This window comes from Parus major, chromosome 6 (assembly GCF_001522545.3).
Source record: "Parus major isolate Abel chromosome 6, Parus_major1.1, whole genome shotgun sequence".
In the NCBI taxonomy this organism is placed as follows: domain Eukaryota; kingdom Metazoa; phylum Chordata; class Aves; order Passeriformes; family Paridae; genus Parus; species Parus major.
This window is the reverse complement of record NC_031775.1, coordinates 10,203,278-10,224,024: the sequence shown is the minus strand read 5'-3', so window position 1 is coordinate 10,224,024 and position 20,747 is coordinate 10,203,278. Positions and strand designations below refer to the sequence as shown.

The following is a 20,747-nucleotide window of genomic DNA, read 5'->3' as shown; positions in this document are numbered from 1 at the left end:
GATGTTCTTCACAGTTTCTTTTCTGCATTTCTGGTAGATAGACAGTCCATTACAATTGAGATAGTACAAGAGTGCAAATTTGCATAGGCTTGCTTGATGACTCCACAACTTGACTTAAATCTGAAGAATTTTGAAATGTAGAATTTCCTTGTTTCACTATAGCAGCATATAAGCTTTGCAATATATATCTATTTTTTAAGAACAAAGATCTCGAGGCCGCTTTCTCCAAAAAGGCAATGTCACTAACTTCATGGAGCTACACTGGCATCTCCGTTTTATTTCATCTGAAGATACAACTGAGACTTGTCTCTGACCTCATAGTAATTGCATCATCAACAAAACAAATCCTGACTGTTCTTCAAACTGTTGCAAAGGGCTGGCTGCTACCCCAGACGGTCGGTATCCAAAACAAATTTATTTCTGGAGCAACTTGCTTCTGATTTGTCTGTCTCCTTCTATCCCCTCCATCTGTATTATTTGTAGGTTATGGAGCTCCCGAAGTTACGGTGCCTTCTTGAGGCTTTCGTAAGTCGTGCGTGCTGTTCACATCTGTGCTTTGGATTCCCGTGCATAAATGACTGAGTGTTGTCAGCCAAGCGCTGACAGCCAGTTTTATTATTTTTATACAGACATCAGTAAGGAATAATGCTGTAACTGAAATGTTTCATAATGATTGCCTGATATGAGGCCTGACAGTATGACAGTCCTGTAAGTTTCCTCCGTTGCTGAAGGGTAGGAACACCTGCTGACGGACTGATTTCCAGCCTCTCACACAGCTCCGAGCCCCTCCTGGCAGAGGCCCAGTCCTTCCGCCCCGTCCCGCCCCTTCCGCCGCCGCCCGCCGGGGCTGCCGCCGCTTCCGGACGGGGGATGGGGGGTGGCGGTGGCTGCCGCCGCCGCCGAGGAGAGGCACGGACAGAGGCAGCGGGAGGGCGCGGAGGAGCCGCTGCCGCAGCGCCCAGAGCCGGCGGGGCGGCACCGCCACTCGGCGGCAGGTGAGGAGGGGCGAGCTGCGGGGCTCTTCCCGGGAGGCCCTTCCCGGAGACCCTTCCTTCCCGCGGGGCCACCCCGCAGGCGAGAGCCCGCCGGGTCCCCGTGGCTGCCCCCGCTGCGGCGAGAGCCCCCAGGATGCGGGCGGGCCCCGCGGGTCTCGGTGGGGGAAGGGCTGCCCCGCCGCAGAGGCTGTGCGGGAGGAGAACAGCTTCGCCTACCGGGGGGAAGACGAGACTTCTGTGCTGTGTGTCCGCGCTAAAATCCGCTCCGCCGTAATTGCCGCGCCCGCCCGGCCCGGCACGGCTGTACCGGGCGTGAGCGCCCGGCCCGCCAACACCAGCTGCGCGCTGGGGCCATGTCACCGGCGGTGTTCGGGCTGAGGGCGTCAGCCCTTGTGCCCGGCTGTGCCGCTTTGTCAGCCTCATGAGGGGAGGCGTGCGAAGGTGTGGGACGGGTACCGAGCGGGGAAGGGGCTGGCACCGGGGGTCGAGGCCTGCGGGCTCCGTGCGGTTTGTTGTGGGGCCTGGGACAGAGGGGACCCGTGTGGTGTCTGATTCCCACGTCTGCCTCCGCAGCAAACAGATCGTTCCTGGAAAAGCTGCTTTGTGTCAGTCATGCAGTCAGAAAACCAAACAGTTGTACCGAGTCCAAATAGATATTCTTACTATTTTTTTCAATAAAATCGGTATGTTTTCTGAAGACAAAGTGTTCAGGTTTGAATAAAAATGCTGTTGAGTGTGTAGGATATGGTTATTAACAAGGCACAGGATGGAACAGCGCTGTTACTGGTTTACTTGTGTGCTCTTCGAGTTTCAGGGTTAAATGGTGGGGTCTGTCTGTGGCGGGGGGAGAGTGAGTGTGCAGGTTTAGGGCCTGAGTGTGAAGAAGTTGAAACTACTGGAACTCGGTTCCACTCGGTCTCTTAAATCTGTGTTACTGATGCATGTTGTGGCCTCGGACCATTCACTTAATCATTGCTGATTGCTATTAAAAAACCTCAACATTTCAAAAAGGTAGGTTTTTCCAGCTCCCTAAGTTAATGGAAGAGACAAATGAGAGGTAGTGTTAGTATTAATGTTAGCATTTGTACTAAGTTGGTCTCATGGTTTTGTATTCGAGGCTTCACAACACTCATTCTCTGTTGTAAGATGACTTGTTGGAAGATTCCACTTGGCTAAGGTCTGTTCTGTCTCCACAGAGCTCCCTCGTGCAGCTGGACACGGTGTCTGTGCCACCTCCACAGAGCGGCTGATCATGCTGTGCTCTGGAGTGGGAAGAGCTCAGAAGACGTTTCCTGGCGTTTAAGTGCCCCTCCTGTTTGGTAGGGGGTGCCTCTTGCTGGATATCAGAGGTAAGGAAATGCCTGTGTCTTTTTCTTCCTTTTGCTTTTTATGATGTAGAAGAAGGGTGGAACTAACCTGCAGGATTAGTGTGAAGTGATTTTTATATCAAGTAAAGGAATTTTTGTAAGTTTCGTAAGTTGTTTTTTTTTCTTTGTATGAGTACTGCTTAGATGTAAAGGAAATGTTCTGTAGATTTGTAAATGACAAGAATTTTAAATTATCTTGTTTGCTCTCCTGTGTGATATTCTTTTTGCTGTCTGGTTGGGGGTTTGTTTTAGTAGGATACTATTAAAATACAGGAATTGCCTAGGAATTGTAATCTTTTGGGTTCCGTAGTATCACTTTTCTTTGTACAGAGCTTGCTTTTGCAGCCCACTTAGCTGGTTGAGATCCACTAACCATATTACATTGTGTGTGTTTGTTTGATAATCACATAGCTTTTAGAATTTTTTTATTTATTACTTACTTTAATGCATCTAAAATGAGGAAGGCTATTAGATTTTCACTAGACCAGAAAGATCAGATTGTATATGGTTGTGGAGAGTAAGATGAAGCACAGTTTCACTTCAGATATTGTTCTGGTATTCATTTGGATGGACAGTTGTTCCTCTTCCCATATTTCCATTGTGGGAAGAAAAGGGGAGAAAGAAACTTGAGTTGTTACTTGTAAGTTGTATGGGGATAAAGAGCAGCAAACATTCTGTTACAGGAGGGATATACTACTTGAAACAGGAAGAACAATACTCCACACCTGATATTTAGCATGTAAAATGTTCAAGAACTTAGTCAAATAGTAATGAAATACTGTGAATGACATCCTAAGAGAAGCAGTGGAGTACTTGATCAGTTGTTTAAAAATCACTTGTGTGTGCCTTGAATTATGGCAGTAGGATAAAAATTTGTTTTGTTAACTGGTTAGCAGATTAGGAGTTGAGCTGCTCTTAATGTTCACTTGAGTATAATACAACCTGTTTGGCTTAATGAGGTGTAAGAGTCAGGGAGCAATATGTATTCTGTTCATTTTGATGCAATATGTAACTGTACTTGGTGGTTCTTAAGACACATGTTTAGATTTCAGGACTTTCTGTAGTAGCTGCTGTCAGTCTTGCACAGAGGTGTCTTAACAGAAAGACTCTGCTAAGAATATAGAGCTAATATTTGACCCACAAGCTGCACTTCAATAAATAATCCTCAAAAAGCTCATCTTCCTTGATGGCTTTATAACCTAAGACTAAACTAGTGTTACTTTGAGATATCTTACCTTCGGGCATGGCACTAAGACCTTTGAGTGCAGTTAAGCTACTGCTGATCATCTCACTTATGATACCAAAGTCACTAATTAAAACTCAATGCAAGTTTTACAGCAGAATTTATGCATTTGAAATGATTGTATTCTTGCTTCAGGAAAATACCATTTTTTGTCTCATGGTGGGCATTTTGCTGTGTTTGATTAAATTTATACCTAGTATGGTAGCCATTGTATTTAAAAACTGAAAAATCATGTATTGTTTTGCATGTGTTCTTTTCGTCCTTCTGCTTACAAGATACCTACCATATTATACGTATCTGGTGGCATTTAGAGGGTAAGGACTAAGTCACTGTATGCTATATGGCAATGAAATCTTTGGTGCTATTTGCTTTAAATAAGCACTGAAGAATTTAAGAGTTTCCAGGAAGAGCAGGTGACAAGCTTCTCATGTAAGTCAGAGTCAGCAGAGTAGCTGAGCCTTGTGCTGCATAACAAGGCAGTGCTGTGTGTTCTTTTTCCAGCACAGCATTGCAAAGTTGATGTGTGACAGTAGCCTTATTATTGCAGTCTGGCTCAACACATGTTTCTCTGTAGCTTTTTTGTGCTGGGGAACCAAGGCCACCAACATGAGCCTTGTCCACGTGGGTGAAGTAGCAGCCTTTGCAGGGAACAACCTCTCCCCTTACGTATGGGATGTGCTCCTAAGCCAACAGACCTGGTGAAGTGGGGGGCTGAGTTGGAATAGCCTGTATTCAAACTGCAGCTTGAAACCTTCACACAGAAATGTAGGTTAAATCACTTGAGAGCTGATAGTTTTTCAGCATCCTTCCTAAAATTCCTCTCAAGGATGGTGAGCATATGTAGCTAGGGAGAAAAAATCAAGGTGCAGTGCTCTCCCCGGTACCTGAGGGCAGGTGGTAAAGCAATAATGGTGCTAGTAGAGATTTTGTATGTGTGTCTGGAATAAACAAAACCAGTCAGCACTCTGATAACTCTGCAGATCTAACTAGGTGGTTTAACCTTTCAGCTATGACTCTGCTCTAATCAAGTTTGTAGCCTAACATTACTTTGGTATTAATGCTACTTTTCCTTCGCTAGAGTAGTGATAAGTAGATTTAACTTCCCATATATTTACCTCAATATACAGTCTCAAAGTCTGTAAGCTGGGAAAGTTAGGGAATCAATGGTTGGCTGTCAGCGATTCAGTAGACCAGAACATGATAGAATCATGGACAATCATGTTGAGGGAGGTTAATTTTCTCTATATATACATCCAGGAAATTTTGCGATCAGCTAGGGTATACAAAGCCTCTCAGAAGCATCTTATTTCTTAAAATGCCCCAGCCAAATTGTAGGAATGTTTATGGCTCACAAAGTAATATTTTTCTTTTAAAAAAGTAAATACTTAAACATATGCAGTTCATATGCATTTGTGTTCATGCTGTTAATTGAAAAGCTGGTGCAAGAAAATGGGACACACAGTAAATACTGTTGACAAGCTTGCTAAGTGTTAATTCACAGTACCAGGAAAATAATCAACTGACTACAGACATTGCTGATGTCAGGTGAAAAGTATATTTTGCTGTCTGACGCTTAAGTCTATGCTTGCTTTGTGTTACTCATGTGTTATTCATCATTAAATAATGTTACCCATTATTTGGTTTCAGTGATAAAACTAGTAGCATGGAAGGCAAAGTAGTTACCAGAGTTGCTTCTTTCAGAAGACAGGTGCAGTTTTCTATGGGACTTGGCCTCTGCTGCACTATTCTTACACAGTAGTCAAGTGGTGTAAAAATTATGCAACATTCTTCAGCTTCAAAAATGAACAGGAGCATTTGCACACAGGGATCTGTACTGTATTCCAGTTGTTAGGATTATTAGGGAAAGTGCCTTTTACCTTTTAAACCACGAAAGTATCACCAATTGAGTAGTCTGAAAGGGAAGGCAGTTTCAGGGTTTAAGAAGCTGCTTTGCCATTAAAAAATGAGTTTAACTGTTGCTGTTGAGATTAAATTAGCTACCTGCTTTGTGTAATGTTTTAAATTTGTGTTTTGTGGTCATTTCTTTGTCTTTTTAAGTGTCTTGTTGTTGACAGCGTTTAAAAACAGAGCAGGTCGTATCAGTTGCATCTTGAAGTAAATGTAGACTTTCTCCCAGGTCCAGCCTATAGTGACCTTTGATGGGTGTGCTCATTCAGTGTTTTAAGGTTACTTTTATTGCACATTTGGTAAGGACTGGTTTTTATTCCGGCAGTGCCAGATGAAGGAAGACTAGGCTGCTGTTAGGCTACTTGACTTGTGACAAATGAGTAGAATTCTCATAGGTTAGGGACAATTTCCTGCCTTTGTGTTCAGAAGTTGCTTTGGTTAGAAGACTGTATCAGTAAGTTGAATTTTGTTTGTGGTGAGTTTACATTCACTGCTTTTGGAAAACTTACGATGATTACTATGTTAAAAAACTCACTGTGATTAATAACTTTTTTTTTTTCCAGTATTTCATCTGTATTTTTGAGTAAAGAAAGCAGGAAGTCCAGATAAGCAATCCAAGTTTGTTTATTTTTAGAGGATGTTTTGGATTTAGTATAAGAACAGTGTTGATAATACACTCATGTTTTAGTTGTTGCTCAGTGGTGATGACCCTAAGTCAAGGAGTTTTTGGGTTTCCCCTGCTCTGCCAGTGAGGAGGGGCAGAAGAAGCTGGTAGAGACACAGCAGGACAGCTGACCTGAACCTGCCAAAGGAATACTCCATACCATGGAATGCCCTGCTAGGTATATAAATGGAGGGGGAGGTTGGCCAGGAGGGGCTGATCACTGCTGGGAACTGGCTGGACAAGGGTCAGCAGGTGCCGAGTAGTTGTAATATGCATCACTTGTCTTTCTTGGGTGTTTTTCTTCTCTCTTTGTTATTTTCACTGTTATTATTACTGTATTTTATTTTATTACCATTACTGAACTGTTCCTATTTCATCCCCTTGAGTTTACCTTTTTACAGTTCTCCCCTCCATCCCACTGCAGGGGGAGTGGGCCGGGGGCAGTAAGTGTGAGTGAGTGAATAACTAAATGATTCTTACCACCAGGGATTAAATAGCAACCCTGGAGTAAAATAAAAATATTTAGTACAAAAAGGTCAATTAACTGATGATTAGTTGAAAATTAAATGTCATAATTTATTTTATTAGCTGTGACCAAAATAATTATTACAGTTATTTTTGAGCTATGCTTACAGAAATAGTAAGATGACATAAAAATGAGAAAATACCCTTTTATATGGAGAAGGAAGCATATGCAGATATTCTAGTAGTTAAGGGTTTTTTTTTATTTTGGGCAACTATTTAAATCAAGGTATTAAAGCTTATATATTTATTGACTGTATATGAGGTATTGAGAAATTTTAGCAATGAATTAAGTACATGTTAATAAATAATCAACTCCTGGGAGAATATCTTCAAAAGTATCATGCCCTTAATTATTTTAGAAGGTTAAGTGTGATCTGTGTGCTCATTTTTCTTCTAAAATATTACTTTTGCACTGCTGGGAAATCTCATTTGGCAAATTGAATCTTCTCTGATATAGTATAAAATAGTTTGTGGTTCTGTTAGATGAAAGCCAGAAGAAAAGGTTGCATCCAATAATTATATTGAGAGCTTGGTAGGTACTGTACCTCTTTAAAAAGAGAAATGAGGAGGAAAGAGGTTCTGTTTTTGGAAAGAGCTGTGCCTCTGAAAAAGACTCAGAACTGTGTTGAATATTAATGATGGGTTTGAGTACCAGTTTACTATAGACAGAAGCTAAATAATAGATTAAATACACTGTTTCCTTGCTTTCATTTTGAAAGCCTTGAATGACGTATGTGGCAGTAGTATATTGTGCTGCCTTGTATTTTCTGAGATTTGGTTGGCATGATTGAAGCATTTTAGTTAATTAGACTGTTTTTTCGAGTACAAAAGAACTGTGAAATTGTAGCTGTTTCTTAGATGGTAGCTGTACATGAGCCACCAAATATAAATTATGCACAAATCCATTGTCTACGGCTGTGGGTCTTCAATATTGCATAAACGTTTTAGTACTTTTACTGTACTGGTAGCCTTTCAAAGTGTTATATCATGTGTTCCACATAATGTCCTGTGGTTAACTTTTTTCCTGGTTGTTGTTCTGGTGACTTGTCACCACCATGTGACTAAAATTTTGCTGAGCTCTCTCTCCTTCATTCAGGCAATATTCTAGAGTCAGAAACACAATTACTGGGAAATCTGTATGAAGAGAATACATCTCTTCTGGTTTTGGTGTGTTGCCGTGTTATCTACTACCACATCAATTTTAAAAATGCTTGAAGCTTTATCCAGAGCTTCATGTCTAGTAATGTTACTTTTGAAAGCTGAGTATTTTAAAGGATTCACAATTCAGTAAGTATCTATCTTAGTTACTGAGAACAAGCAAAGAAATAGGATGGTTGCACCATCAACATATAACTAAGATACTTCAGCTCAATACTGTTGCAGATATCTAGACTTAGGTTTACTTGGAAGGAGTAGGGGAATGTCATGTCATCAAAGCTTCAGTATTTTAAAACAGTGGGATCTATTGGACTGTATTGAAATGCATTATTTCAGCTTTAATTCAGTTTTATGTGTTTGCTGGTTATGCTTCCTTGTGTAGTTGGTGATCTGCAAACAGTGGAAAAGTCTAATGATTAAGCTGGTATTTAAAGAGTAGTATTTGATTTTCATTGCCTAATGTAATTAACAAAGGGATTTATTTATTTATTTATAACAAAATTAGAACAGTATACTGGATACATTTAGGAAATATTCTGCTTCTTGGAAACTTCAGATTTCTATTTAGGAGCAAACGAGATTATCTTAATTTAGTTTGTCTTGAATAAAAAAAGCATTTTTATATTACTTACATTAGAAATTAGGTCTGGTTTTTAGCTATCTCTTATGTAAAATGTCTTGGGCTAATTAAGCATCTAAAATTGCACAACAGACGCTGGCATTTCAGTAATCTGTGTTAAACACTCTGGTGTTGTCTCTCTCGGATATGCAGCAGGTCAGTGTGATTGGCGGATAGAGGGGCACAATGGCAAGCAATAACCAGCTTTGCATTCGGCGCTGGACTACCAAGAACGTGGCCAGGTGGCTGAAGGAAGAAGGCTTCTGTGAATACGTGGATCTTTTGTGCAACAGACACAGGCTAGATGGAATTACCCTGCTGACACTTACTGAGTATGACTTGCGATCTCCTCCTCTGGAAATCAAAATCTTGGGGGATATCAAGAGGCTGATGTTGTCCATTCGCAAACTGCAGAAGCAGCATATCGACGTCCTGGAAGAGCTGGGTTACAGCAGTGAGGGTCATGTTGGCACAGCGTCCCCAGCTGGTTCACTGCAGGGGGCAGATTGGTTCTGTAATGGTGAAGTACCTCGGGACTGTGATGGACCAATTAGTGATTTGAATGGTGATCAGTATCAATATGCAAATGGCAAAAACAAACATGCCGCTCGAAGACTGGACCCAGAGTACTGGAAGACAGTTTTAAGTTGTGTGTATGTCTTCATAGTGTTTGGCTTTACATCATTTGTTATGGTGATAGTACACGAGCGAGTACCTGACATGCAAACGTACCCACCTCTGCCAGACATATTTCTAGATAGGTAAGAAATTTTCTTTCTGAACAAAGTAGTAATGTGATGGTTAAACTATAGGCTGTATTTTCTCTGTTTTCGAAGTCTCGTGTGCTCTAGAAGTAAGTTTCATGTGTTCTAGGAGATCCCTCTGCAAAATTGTAATAAGAGTCTAGTAAATCCTTCTGCTAAGATGGAAATGCAGATCAGTTAGATGCAGAGATTTAGTTTCAGGGGAAAATAAATGGAGCTGTTTTTCTACCTGGTTTATATTTAGCTTTACATCTTAAACCCATTACAACACAGTAATTACTTTGTCCATCCTCACATTGTAGTAAAAAGCATGATTGTCCGCTGGTATAGATATGCAGCCATATGCATTTTCTGAAATCCAGTTCCTGCTGTGAAGCTTAACATATCTTGATATAAAAAACTTTGGACAAAGGAATATTTTAGTCTGTGAGTGAGCAAGGAAATTGAAATTAAACTGTATTTTTACTATATTTTTATTGTTACTGTCAGCCTGCTGAAGGTGGTCTAGGGAAACTCTGAAGTAGAATAAAAGGACCAGCATCTCTTTAAACAGGGTATTAAACTACTGTTGTGACTTATATAGTACCCGTTCATTTTTTTAAAGAAAATATTTCACTTCAGGCAAAGAAGAGAACCAATGGCAAAGCTCAAACTCTAGTCATTGACCACAGATTTAATAGAGGATAAATGTTCCCTTTGAGAAAGTGCACTTGCACCATGGAGAACTCAGCTGCCTGGAGAGTTTTAAAAGATGAGCTAAACTGTTAGAAAGTTCAGCCTTTGTGATCTTCCTATTCCTGCCAGTAATTTCCATTTTTATTAATGGCTTTCAAGAAGTCAGTAAGACTCTAATATTTAATTTTGAGTAAGTGTGCAGAGTCCCCCATAAATTTATATATAACTCATCAAGGACAGAGCACGTCCAGCAGAGTGGAAGAGGGGAGAGAGAACAGGAGCTGCGGCATTACTGGATTTTGTTCCCAGGGTGCTACTGTGGCATTCAGTGTGCAGGAGGATGGGGGAGGCCAGAAGGCAGCAGCTCATGAAACAATGAGGAGATTACTACAAAACTGATGTTTGAGCACCACTTTGCTACTCCTTTGTATCAGGGAGAGCACAAAACTACGAGGAGCAGCCTCTCTTGAAATCTGTTGATCTGTATTCTGGTAACTGAAGAGTGGAAATTGTTTTCAAAACCTTTCAGCCTTCCTCGTCAAAAAATCTAAGACCTTCTTGCACACAAAAGGCACCAATAACAATTTTTATTTTCGCTGATACTTTTCTGTGCAGTTCTGCTTTGTTAAAAGTGTTTAAGGTTTTTGGCCTTGCAGCATTTAACTCATTGTGTTGACATGGCATTCTGGCGAGCATAAGCAGCATAATTGACATGATGCAAGTTTATGTCAGAATGAGGAAGGTTGTGAAACAATGGTAAAGGAACACATCCTGTTAGTCATGTGTAACTTAAGACAGCATACTAGAGATTTTTCCTGACTTAGTGAATTCTGTGTAAACTGGGAGCACATTATTAGTAAGGAGATAATGTAATTGAATATATTTCAAATTTGGTTTCATTCAGTCTAACAAAATAATTTTTGCCTGTAGTTTATACTGTTGTCAGACGAAGGCAAATTAGTTTTGTGGTTAGAACTTCACATGCCTTTATTTTCAATAGTGAGACTAGGAAAAAAATTAAGCCTTTGTATTAACTTTCTTGCTTTGTCCTTTTTTTTAGTGTCCCTAGGATACCATGGGCTTTTGCTATGACTGAAGTATGTGGTGTAATTCTTTGCTACATTTGGCTCTTGGTTCTTCTGCTTCACAAACACAGGTAGATTTTATAAAATCCAAATTAACTGGTACTTTGATGCAGAGAAAAGACCATAACAAGAATTTATGATGATTGCTTAAGAATTTTCATTCAGTAAGAATCTTGTCAATTTCTAGTATGTTAAAATGGATTAAGGAGGAATTAATCAAGTCTGATGGCTTGTGAATGAAAGGACTAATCTGAATTTCCTTTTCTACCATATTTATAAGTAATTTCCTTCAGAACATAGGTATTTCAGAGGGTTGTCAGTATATGCACTCCTGTGATAAGTTTTGTGTATAAGAAAGTGCTACAAGAATTTCCACAGAAAGTCTGAGCCAGCCTGGCAGTTTGCTTTCACTGAGGATAGAAAATGCTTTTGTGTATGTGCATATTTTAAGTTAAATTTTCACTGGTTCATTGATTTTTATCTGTTTGCCAGCAGAAGGTATGAGTGCCAAAGCTAGCATAAGAGTAGCTGCAGAGGTGGAGCTGTACCTTTTGGTGACAGTAAGCTGGCTGCAGTGTCTCACCCTGTCATGTGGAACCATATTTTTACAGTACTACTTAACTGGAAAAAAAAAAAAAATGTTGTGAAACTTGCAGTAATGATGACAGGACTTAATGGGATTAATTATCATAACTTCCCTGATCTCAGTTCCTGTGTACTTTTCCCAGATCTATACTTCTGCGCAGGCTGTGCAGCCTCATGGGGACAGTATTTCTATTACGTTGCATTACAATGTTCGTTACCTCACTCTCGGTGCCAGGCCAGCACTTGCAGTGTACTGGAAAGGTAAAAACTTCAAATGCTTTAAATTACTTTTCCTGTTTCCTTTTGTAAAAAAGTACTCGATTAAGATTGTTGCAACCATAGTGTTAGATGTGTGTTTTTTAAGAACATCATATTTCTCTCCTGTTTTCTTGCCCTTGCATTAATTAGCATAGGCAGGCAAACATCCCTGAGGGTCTTAGAAGTACTTGCCACTCTGGAGAGTACATTGTTTGGGGAAGGGTGTTCAGAATGTTTCACACTGTAAAGCAGAGAGAGTATGTCAAAGAGGTGTTTGCATTTGAGCTACTGACTTCATGAAGAGAGACTGGAAGGAAAGTAATTGCTTTGTCTTGTTGGTTGCATTGTTTTGAAAATAAAACTCCAACAAACTATTACTATTTCACCCCTTCTCATAAGGGAAGGAAGCAGTACAGCTGACTTTAAAGACATACTGTGTGGGTAGTGGGATTGGAACTTAATACAGGTTAATATCCATGTTTTTCAGTTGTATGGCAGCGTTTGGGCAAAACTCCAGCGGGCATTTGCAATATGGAGTGGCTTTGGAATGACTCTGACTGGAGTACATACATGTGGAGATTATATGTTCAGTGGTCACACTGTCGTCCTGACCATGCTCAACTTCTTTGTCACAGAATGTAAGTACAGAGTGTCAATACTCAAATGTCCTTTAGAGTATGTACAGAAGTGTGAAGTGTAAACATTTGAATGTTCTTAAGAACATCTGCTCCTTGAACTCCTCAAGAAGTTCAAAGTGTAACATTCAAGCAAACAAATACAAATTCAGATTGCTGAGCTCTTTCTCAGGTTTGTGACAGTCAAGTCAAAGCCAGGAGAGGAACACAACCTCCTTGAATGAGGGGATGGGTAAGGCACTTTTCAATGAACACATGAGCCAAGAAATTAGAAAGCCTTTCTGGCTTGCTACTGGGGGAATACTTGAAAAGATATTTAGGATTTTCTGTTACTATTCCCTTCTCTAGGTATCTGCCACTGACTCCTGTCAGACCAAATACCTGGCGAGGTTTCTGTACATTTAGTATTATCTGTAAAGCCAAACACCAGACCCTGTAATGAGTGAGAATATATGAGACAGTAGTACCCTTCTGTAAACACCAACAGTGATTTGATATGCTATAGCAAGCAAAGATAATTAATTTGAGTTCAACTATGATGTAATGACTGCAATAACAGCAATGTAGCTTTCATTACATCCTCCTCCTTATAACATAGAAAAGACATGATTTTCATTAAAAGAAGTTGGTTGAAAAAAGAATTCTGCTTTGCAGAGTGCTAAGCCATTTAAAGATGCTCTTGTTAATCCAGAAATGCATTTGTAATTGAAGTCATGAACTGATAGACATACGTAACTTGAGTGGTTGCTTTTGTTGGATTTATTTGACTTGTATACAATATTTCCAAATGAAGAGAGTAATTTCATCTCATTTTGGGATGAATGATCTGTATAAAAACTTGAATGTCTAGATCTGCATTTTGAGACACTCAAGGTTAATAACGTTCTGTTTTCTCCTAGATACACCAAGGAGCTGGAACTTCTTGCATACCTTGTCCTGGGTCCTGAATCTCTTTGGAATCTTCTTCATTTTGGCTGCACATGAACATTATTCTATAGATGTCTTCATTGCCTTTTACATCACTACGAGACTCTTTTTGTATTACCATACATTGGCTAATACTAGAGCATATCACCAGAGTAGGAGAGCAAGGATATGGTTTCCAATGTTTTCTTTTTTTGAATGCAATGTTAATGGTACTGTTCCCAATGAGTATTGCTGGCCCTTTTCAAAACCTACTATACTAAAAAGATTAATTGGTTGAAGACTGTGTGTGGGTTAGTTCAGATTTTTATGAAGCATTATGACTAAGATCCTACAAGGCTAACTACAAGGGGGAAGCCAAGTAACATTTTCACTCTATGATCTCCTCCTTGCCTTGTTTCTTAGATTCTTAGCCATAAAATGGGGTTCCCATACTTTACAGGGATGTGTTTTGTTTTCTCCTTATGAAAAAACAATGAAGGGATAGGTAAAGGCTATCAGTGAAGCATGAATATATAAACCAGAATACTGTTACCCTTGGTAAGGTTCTGTGTGAATGTTTATAGAACATCAGCCTCAAATATGTATTGAATATAACACACTCTTTACAGGTCCAGATAATCTTTGTTACCCAAGTACCAGCCTTTACATACACTGACAAAAAAAATTAGAACTCTATGAAGCCTTTCTTTGAAAGCAGTCAAAAATGTAATTTTTAAAACAAACTGTGTATATTTAAAGATTGAGGAGGTCTGTGTCATAATGAAGAAAGCAGTGCAGTTCCTTGCTGAGAGGGTCTCTTAACTGTTAAATTACAAGTCTTGACAGTATAAATGGTCTGCATACAGGTTGCCAAAAATGAAGGTCTGCCTTGTGGCTGTGCAGTGATGATTTTTTTTTTTAAATGAGAACTTACTTAGTCTAGTCTATCAGTTGTCTGTATGGTTGCTCTAGCACTTGAAAGTTTTCCCTTTTGTGTTTAAATGAGTTAAAGTGGAGCATCCACTGAAAGTAAACTTAGCTTTAGTGAGTTTAAAGCCACAAAGTAACTTTTGTGTGGTCTTAATTGCTTTATACCTAAACCCCTGCATGCTTTTCAGGAGCAGTTCTTTAACATTGGAAAAACGGAAAGCTGTCTTCGTGTATCTTACTGTCCTGTAAATGGATGGGAAAAATGCATGTAGTATCTCTTTCAGGAATAGTAAAAATAGTGAGTATTGGAAATAGTGCTCATGTTGATGTATGTTTTAGCACTCTGGTGTCAACAATATGGTATCTCTGGATATATATATATATGCACAGTATATTTGGTTATATATAGAAACACAGTATACGTTTTTCTAACAATTATGAAAAGAGGCTAGTTCTTAAATTAAGTTGCTCATTTACTACACTGAAAGATACCATAAACAGTTGAGTTTTGCTTGTTGAAAAAACCAAACTACAACCCACAACAAAACATCCCCCAAAACCTCAAACCAACACTCCGAGTCCATAATGCATGGGCAGAGTCACACAAGGGTCAGTGATTTCTTAGGCAGTGGATTGTAAGGGGACAATACTAATATTGTCTGTAGAGCCTTGAAATTAAGATTTGTGCTAAATGAAAACTGATACGTACAATGTACAAAATCATAAAAATGCCATAGACCTTTTAATTTGCTTATTGCAACTTCAGATGTGCAAATGTAGTGTAAGTCAGCTTTAGAAAGTTACACAAAGTATTTCCAGCTTGGTACTAGCTGACTTAGTTGGCACTGTGTACTTGTGTGTGCATGGAAATGAATCCGTTTGGAATTTGCAGTTTTGTGTTCAGAGGCTTGTAATCTACTGTGGGCTACTCCTTGCTGTGTTGTCTTCCTTTTATAAATCTTGATTGTACTAACTTGACTACCTTACACTCTTCATAGTATATCACTTTTGTAACTTAATTTAGCTCCTATTCCATAGAAGAATTGTGCATCTTAGAGTATCTCTGCCAACTGCAATGAGCACATGTACACTGTACTATTCCAGAGATTTTTATATTTGTAACATTCCAATTTTTTAGCAAAATTGCAGATTTAATACTATATTGTTCAATCTACCATAGCCTGGTGGCTTTTGCCATCCAAATTGGGGGAGTATGCTTTCACTTAAAAAAAAAAGATAAAATATTCTGAAATATTTAAAGACTTGCCATTTTCTGCTCTTAACTTTCTGATTTCAGAAAGGCAATTTGAACATTCCTCTTGAGACTTCATAATGAAAGAGCTCTATTTGTTAACTTATATTTGCCTTTGCAATGCACACAGTTATGAATGCTGTTTTTCTAAACTCTAGGAAACATCTGTTCTCAGGATGTGCAGGATTGTAATCTGAGTTATATGGAGAGGTATGCAATTAAACTTGCAAAGCTGTTGAATCTGAAAATAACCATTTGAGTGGTAACTGGCATAACTGCATCTAAACTGCAATACTATTTTACAACTTAGACATGCAGGAGAATTTTCAAGTACAGCCCAGTGTAACAATGTTTACATAAAGTAAAGCTTTAACATTTCAATATTTTTATTTTTTGTAGTGAAGTTCATATACATTGAAACGTAAGGATTCTTTGTTCTAATTTAATTTTCAAATTCTGTTAAGTAAATAGTGTTTTAAATCAGCATTGTCTATCACTGTTTTTTAAAAGAAGCTTGTTCTTTTGTGCTGTTTCCCTTCTAGTCCAGGATAAGTAATATAAAATACTTGGTTTTGTTAGCATTGGAATGGATTAAAACATTGTCAGGGTAATTGTCCTCTGCTATTTTGGAAGTTCCTTTTGTCTGTCTGTAAACATGGAAGAGGAAAGCTTGAAGTTGATAGAAGACAGAAAAATGTGATCTTGCTTACAAGAGAGCACAGGTCAGTCTGTAAAGCTGGGAATGTATGCTTTATTGTTAGATAGAAACAATCAGCAGGTAGCTGATAAGCTTAACATTTTGTACCTCCTTTTGAGTTAGTGTTTTAAAAGCATTTTACTGGTTCTGTTGCTGATGAGCACTTATAAGAAAAGAAAGCAGAGCACCTTGGGCCTTGGATTTAATGCTTAGTATGTTCAGGGATGTCTTCCTTTATGTTCACTCGCCATCATTGCTCTCCTTTAACATGTTGCACCTCTCTTGTGCTAAGTTGTCTTCTGTGGTCTGTGTGAGTGCCCACAAAATCTGAATTCAGAATAATGAATGAATTACTGTGGAATGCCAGCAAGTGCAAGTGTCTCAACAACATTAGTACTACAAACTGCACAAACGAATCAAGTTGCAAAGTCTGAAATTAGTAACCATATATACAAAAGAAGGGGAGAGTCACATTTTTTTTGCTAGCTTAGCAAATTTAGTAGTATTTGAGACCTGGAAATAGGGTTGAACTCTTCCTTATTAGTATGTACGCACCTGCAAGTGATAGCCACACAGGCTCTTCCCCACCTTTTTTCTTTGTTTTTTTGTACCTTATGACACAGTTTCTTGTAATAGTTTTCCTAAACTTTTTGCCTTTAGTTTTTCATTTATGAAAGATCCCTTTAGTGAGTTATGAGATTACACCTGCACCAAATTAGACCTTCATATATGTGGTTTTTAACAAATTCTGATTACACTGACAAAAACTTATGAAAGGATCTTTAAGCAGGATTTTCCAACTGATCTTTAACAATGCTATAGAAAGCTTCCATATATGCAAATTATCTTCATGTGGCAAACATGGTAATACTTAAACACAAAGTATTGGTACAGAAATGTAGCTAGGCCTGAGGTATTTAAATGTCCAAGAGGAGCAAGAATTGGATCCCATAAATACACTGTTTGCTTAACTTCAAGCAAATTGCAAAATATTTTTGACTTCAGTAGGTGTTACTATTTTAGTTTAAACATTTTTTTTGGATAAGCCCCAGTACATACTGTGTGTGGTATACTGCTACAGTGATGGGAATAGGCAATGTCACTTGCTTTTTGTTTTTCTCTGATGTCTCCCCCCCCATCTTCTGTAGAAGAAAACATTCCAAATTCAAAGTAGAATTTCAAAGAAATTGCTACTTAACCGGGTTCTGAAAGAACAAATCTGTAAAAAAACCAAAAGACTGAATAAAACCTTGATGATTACCTTCTTTAAGAAGTAAGGGTCAGTTAAATGATTCGGGGGAAAAAAGTTATTTTTTGATACAAGCTTGTTAAGTAAGGTCATTTAGAATTACTGAAACCCTCCAAGGAGGGTAAAAGCACAGGTTCCTATAATCTTTTCTGTACAGCTGTATCTTGTATAGTGCCAAAAAGAGAGTTAAAGAGGAAAGAGTTGAGTTCAGACACCAGTAAAAGTCTTTTGCAGCAATTAATGCCTCGTTGGTTTTAAACAATGGTCTGCATGCTTAGTGTTATACTTGTCCATGACTGTTTAGGTAGCTTTCTGGTGTGTGAAAGCCCACTTGGTTTTCAAACATCAGTCATGGAAAAAACAATAGGTTTTATGGACCTGGAGTGTAACAAAAATAACTTAAAACATCTGTGATTGTTTTTCATCCTGTCCGTGTAGTTCCTACTGAAGAGTTAGGGAGAATTTGCAGTAATCTACAGACAATACCAATTATTTTGTTGTTGTTTAATAGCCATAGGTACCTTTTTAGAAATCTAACCTGTAACTTCAAAAACCACCATAGTCTTGTCAAGATGGAATTATATTTGACAGAAGTCCTAGCAGTGAGACAGCTTACCCTCTGAATTATTTTGTGCCTGCAGACTTCAACAATAAGTGTTAATTGATAGACCACTGGTTTATAAAATTATAAAATTTTTCTGATCTATCTTTGACCTTGTCACTATTCTAATTGAAAGAGTATTCCTGGGGGGAAAAGAAAGAGTTCTTTGGAGTGAACCTACTGATGTCTTGTTCATTATATGAAGAAAATCACAAAAAACCCCTCACAACTCCTCAAACACTACGGTATTGTGAACACTGAACCTTCCATATAGCAGTATCCTACAGACTTATCACTTGTATCCTGACAAATTTGCAGTGAGTATTATGTACATAATTCAATGACATGCACATTTTAAAATCCAGTTTGTAATAAGTGTGTAAGAACTTAGGGCAATAAATGTGGAGCACAATAACCTGACCTATTAGCCCTGACTGTGTAGTTAGAAAGACTAACTATAACTTAGTTTTGCTCTATCAATTCAGTTTTGTCAAATAATGGAGAAATTTTGTGAAATTTTGAGAAACCACAAACTGCATTGTACAAGGTACTTAACATAATAAGGATGTAGAAACATGGCTTTTCACACTGAACAGTTCCTTCAGTTTTGTCCTGACTGAGAAAATAGTGTTACCTAATGGCTAGAAGGTATGCCAGTGAAGTATAGAGTACTGTAAATAAGTAAATATTGTTTTGATTCTAAACTCAGATTGAATTAATATATTGTTTTATATATTTGTTGTGTTAAACATATTTAAAAATACTAAAATAAAATATTTGAAAGATGACAAATGCTTGATTTATTTTATGCACAAAATGATGGCTCACTGTCTCTGTTAGTGCTGTGACTGTGAAAGTATTCCTGAGCATAGGGCTCATGGTGTTATGAGGTCTTGCTTCAGTATGGAAGCAATGCTAACAAAATATAATTGGTACATCCTGTGGGAATGTGTTACAAGTATGTACATATATTTTCTGGACTATTATTTATTAAAAATAATTTCTGGAGCAATAACTGTTCTGGGTGATGCAGGAATTACGGATTTACAGCTGTGGTCTTAAGTTTGCACCTGTAATGGGTTTGCTTTTTCTTTTGGCACTGATCTGTGACAGAATCTGGTAAAATTACTGTTTTTTCCTGAAATGGGGAAACAGCTGCCAAATACTAAATTCCTGTTGCTGTCAAAATTGTACTGAAGTTTGATACTAGGATAGGATAGGTACTCACTGCACTGTTCATAGAAATAATTTGACATGTGCAAAATATTGACAGCCAATTTGGTAACGGTTCTGTTTCTTTCTAATAGCATCATTAGTTTATCAAAAGGTTCTTTCCAAGTTCTAATGCCACAGAATGCAAGATCAATTGGAAAGAGGCAATGCTTTTCAAACAACGATTCATAATTAAATTTAAATATAAAAAAAAATTCACTTTTTCTCCCCTCTGCTACATGAAGTCATCAAAACTGAATCTGTGTCTCTTGATCACTGGTAGAGTCTTGAGTACTCTAATTGGAGATTAATAGCCCTAAAAAGAAAGGGGCAGAGAGGAAGAGGAGACAGCAGGCAGCAAATTTCCTTTTCTTAGTAACACTAAAAAAGGGTCTTTAGGCAATGTAGGGAATAGCATTTCATAAATATTGTGAAGGAGAGTGGGGAATGAAGCTTGTGTGAAGTACAAAAAAATATTCAAGAGGTGACTCTCCACTAAGGAATCTCTCTGGTGTGCGGATGGAAACACCAGAAAGGGGCTGATAACATTAACCTGCAATTTTGCTAGGTTTTGCAGCTTCTTTAAAAGTCTCATGACAAAGGCCCCTTTCAGAGATTTTTGATTAAAATAATTTCATGATGTTAGGGGTTTGTGGGGTATTTTTGGCAAAGCTAAACAGCTAAGACTTCTGTATCCTAATGGCACCGTAAAAAAGATTCCTGGGTGGATTTTTTTTGGTATTGCAGGGAGGTTTGTAATACTGAATCTGTACAGAACAATAACCGGATGTGACTGTTGTGTACATTGGCGTGAAACCTTTGAGACATCATAAAAACTGTTTTGCGCATGATTCTGCCAGAAATACAATTGTGTGATATGTTCATCCTTCCGTGCTCCAAGAGCCAAGGTGCATTTCATGTTATGGCAGAAAGTAAGTGGAGCATGTCCTGCTGGAGGAGCAGGGCTGTGGCAGCACTGTGCTCCTAAGGGCCTTTCAGATGCACACTTGAATTGTGTGCTCCAAGTAGCAGTTTGACCTACAAACAAGCCCAAGTGATGGAGAGAGAAGGCAGCAGTAAAAACATAAAGCACAAGCTTCATCTTCTGCAAAACCACAAATGTTCTTTTGTGTCAGGCTCCAGCCAAGCTAAACTGTAGTCAGTGCCCAGATTAGGTCTGGGTTCTTGCAGTCATTATTTTGCTTCCCAGTGGGTTCCAGTGTATCTTAGCAAGCTCTGCCTTCTCTTGTGAGACACTGACTAGGCTATGGAGGATGTTGCCTTGGTTCAGTTTCCTGATGAATGATTTGGAGGTGTGTTCTCCTACTCCCACACCAGCAAAGAGCACTGCAGGGCGCTGTGGGGCACTGCTTGGAACCAGTGTTCCTCAAGAAGACAGCAAAGTTTGTCAGCAAGTGC

General features: G+C 38.8%; 1 protein-coding gene across 1 annotated transcript; it reads left to right on the top strand.

The window, feature by feature from the left end:
* Positions 1-847: 847 nt before the first annotated feature.
* On the top strand, positions 848-18,904 carry SAMD8 (sterile alpha motif domain containing 8). Its single transcript, XM_015633594.3, has 7 exons — positions 848-995; positions 2,192-2,344; positions 8,633-9,240; positions 10,979-11,074; positions 11,732-11,849; positions 12,334-12,484; positions 13,381-18,904. Exons 3-7 carry the CDS (start codon positions 8,666-8,668, stop codon positions 13,683-13,685), a joined length of 1,245 nt encoding a protein of 414 aa, XP_015489080.1. The 5' UTR covers positions 848-995; positions 2,192-2,344; positions 8,633-8,665; the 3' UTR covers positions 13,686-18,904.
* Positions 18,905-20,747: the final 1,843 nt, after the last annotated feature.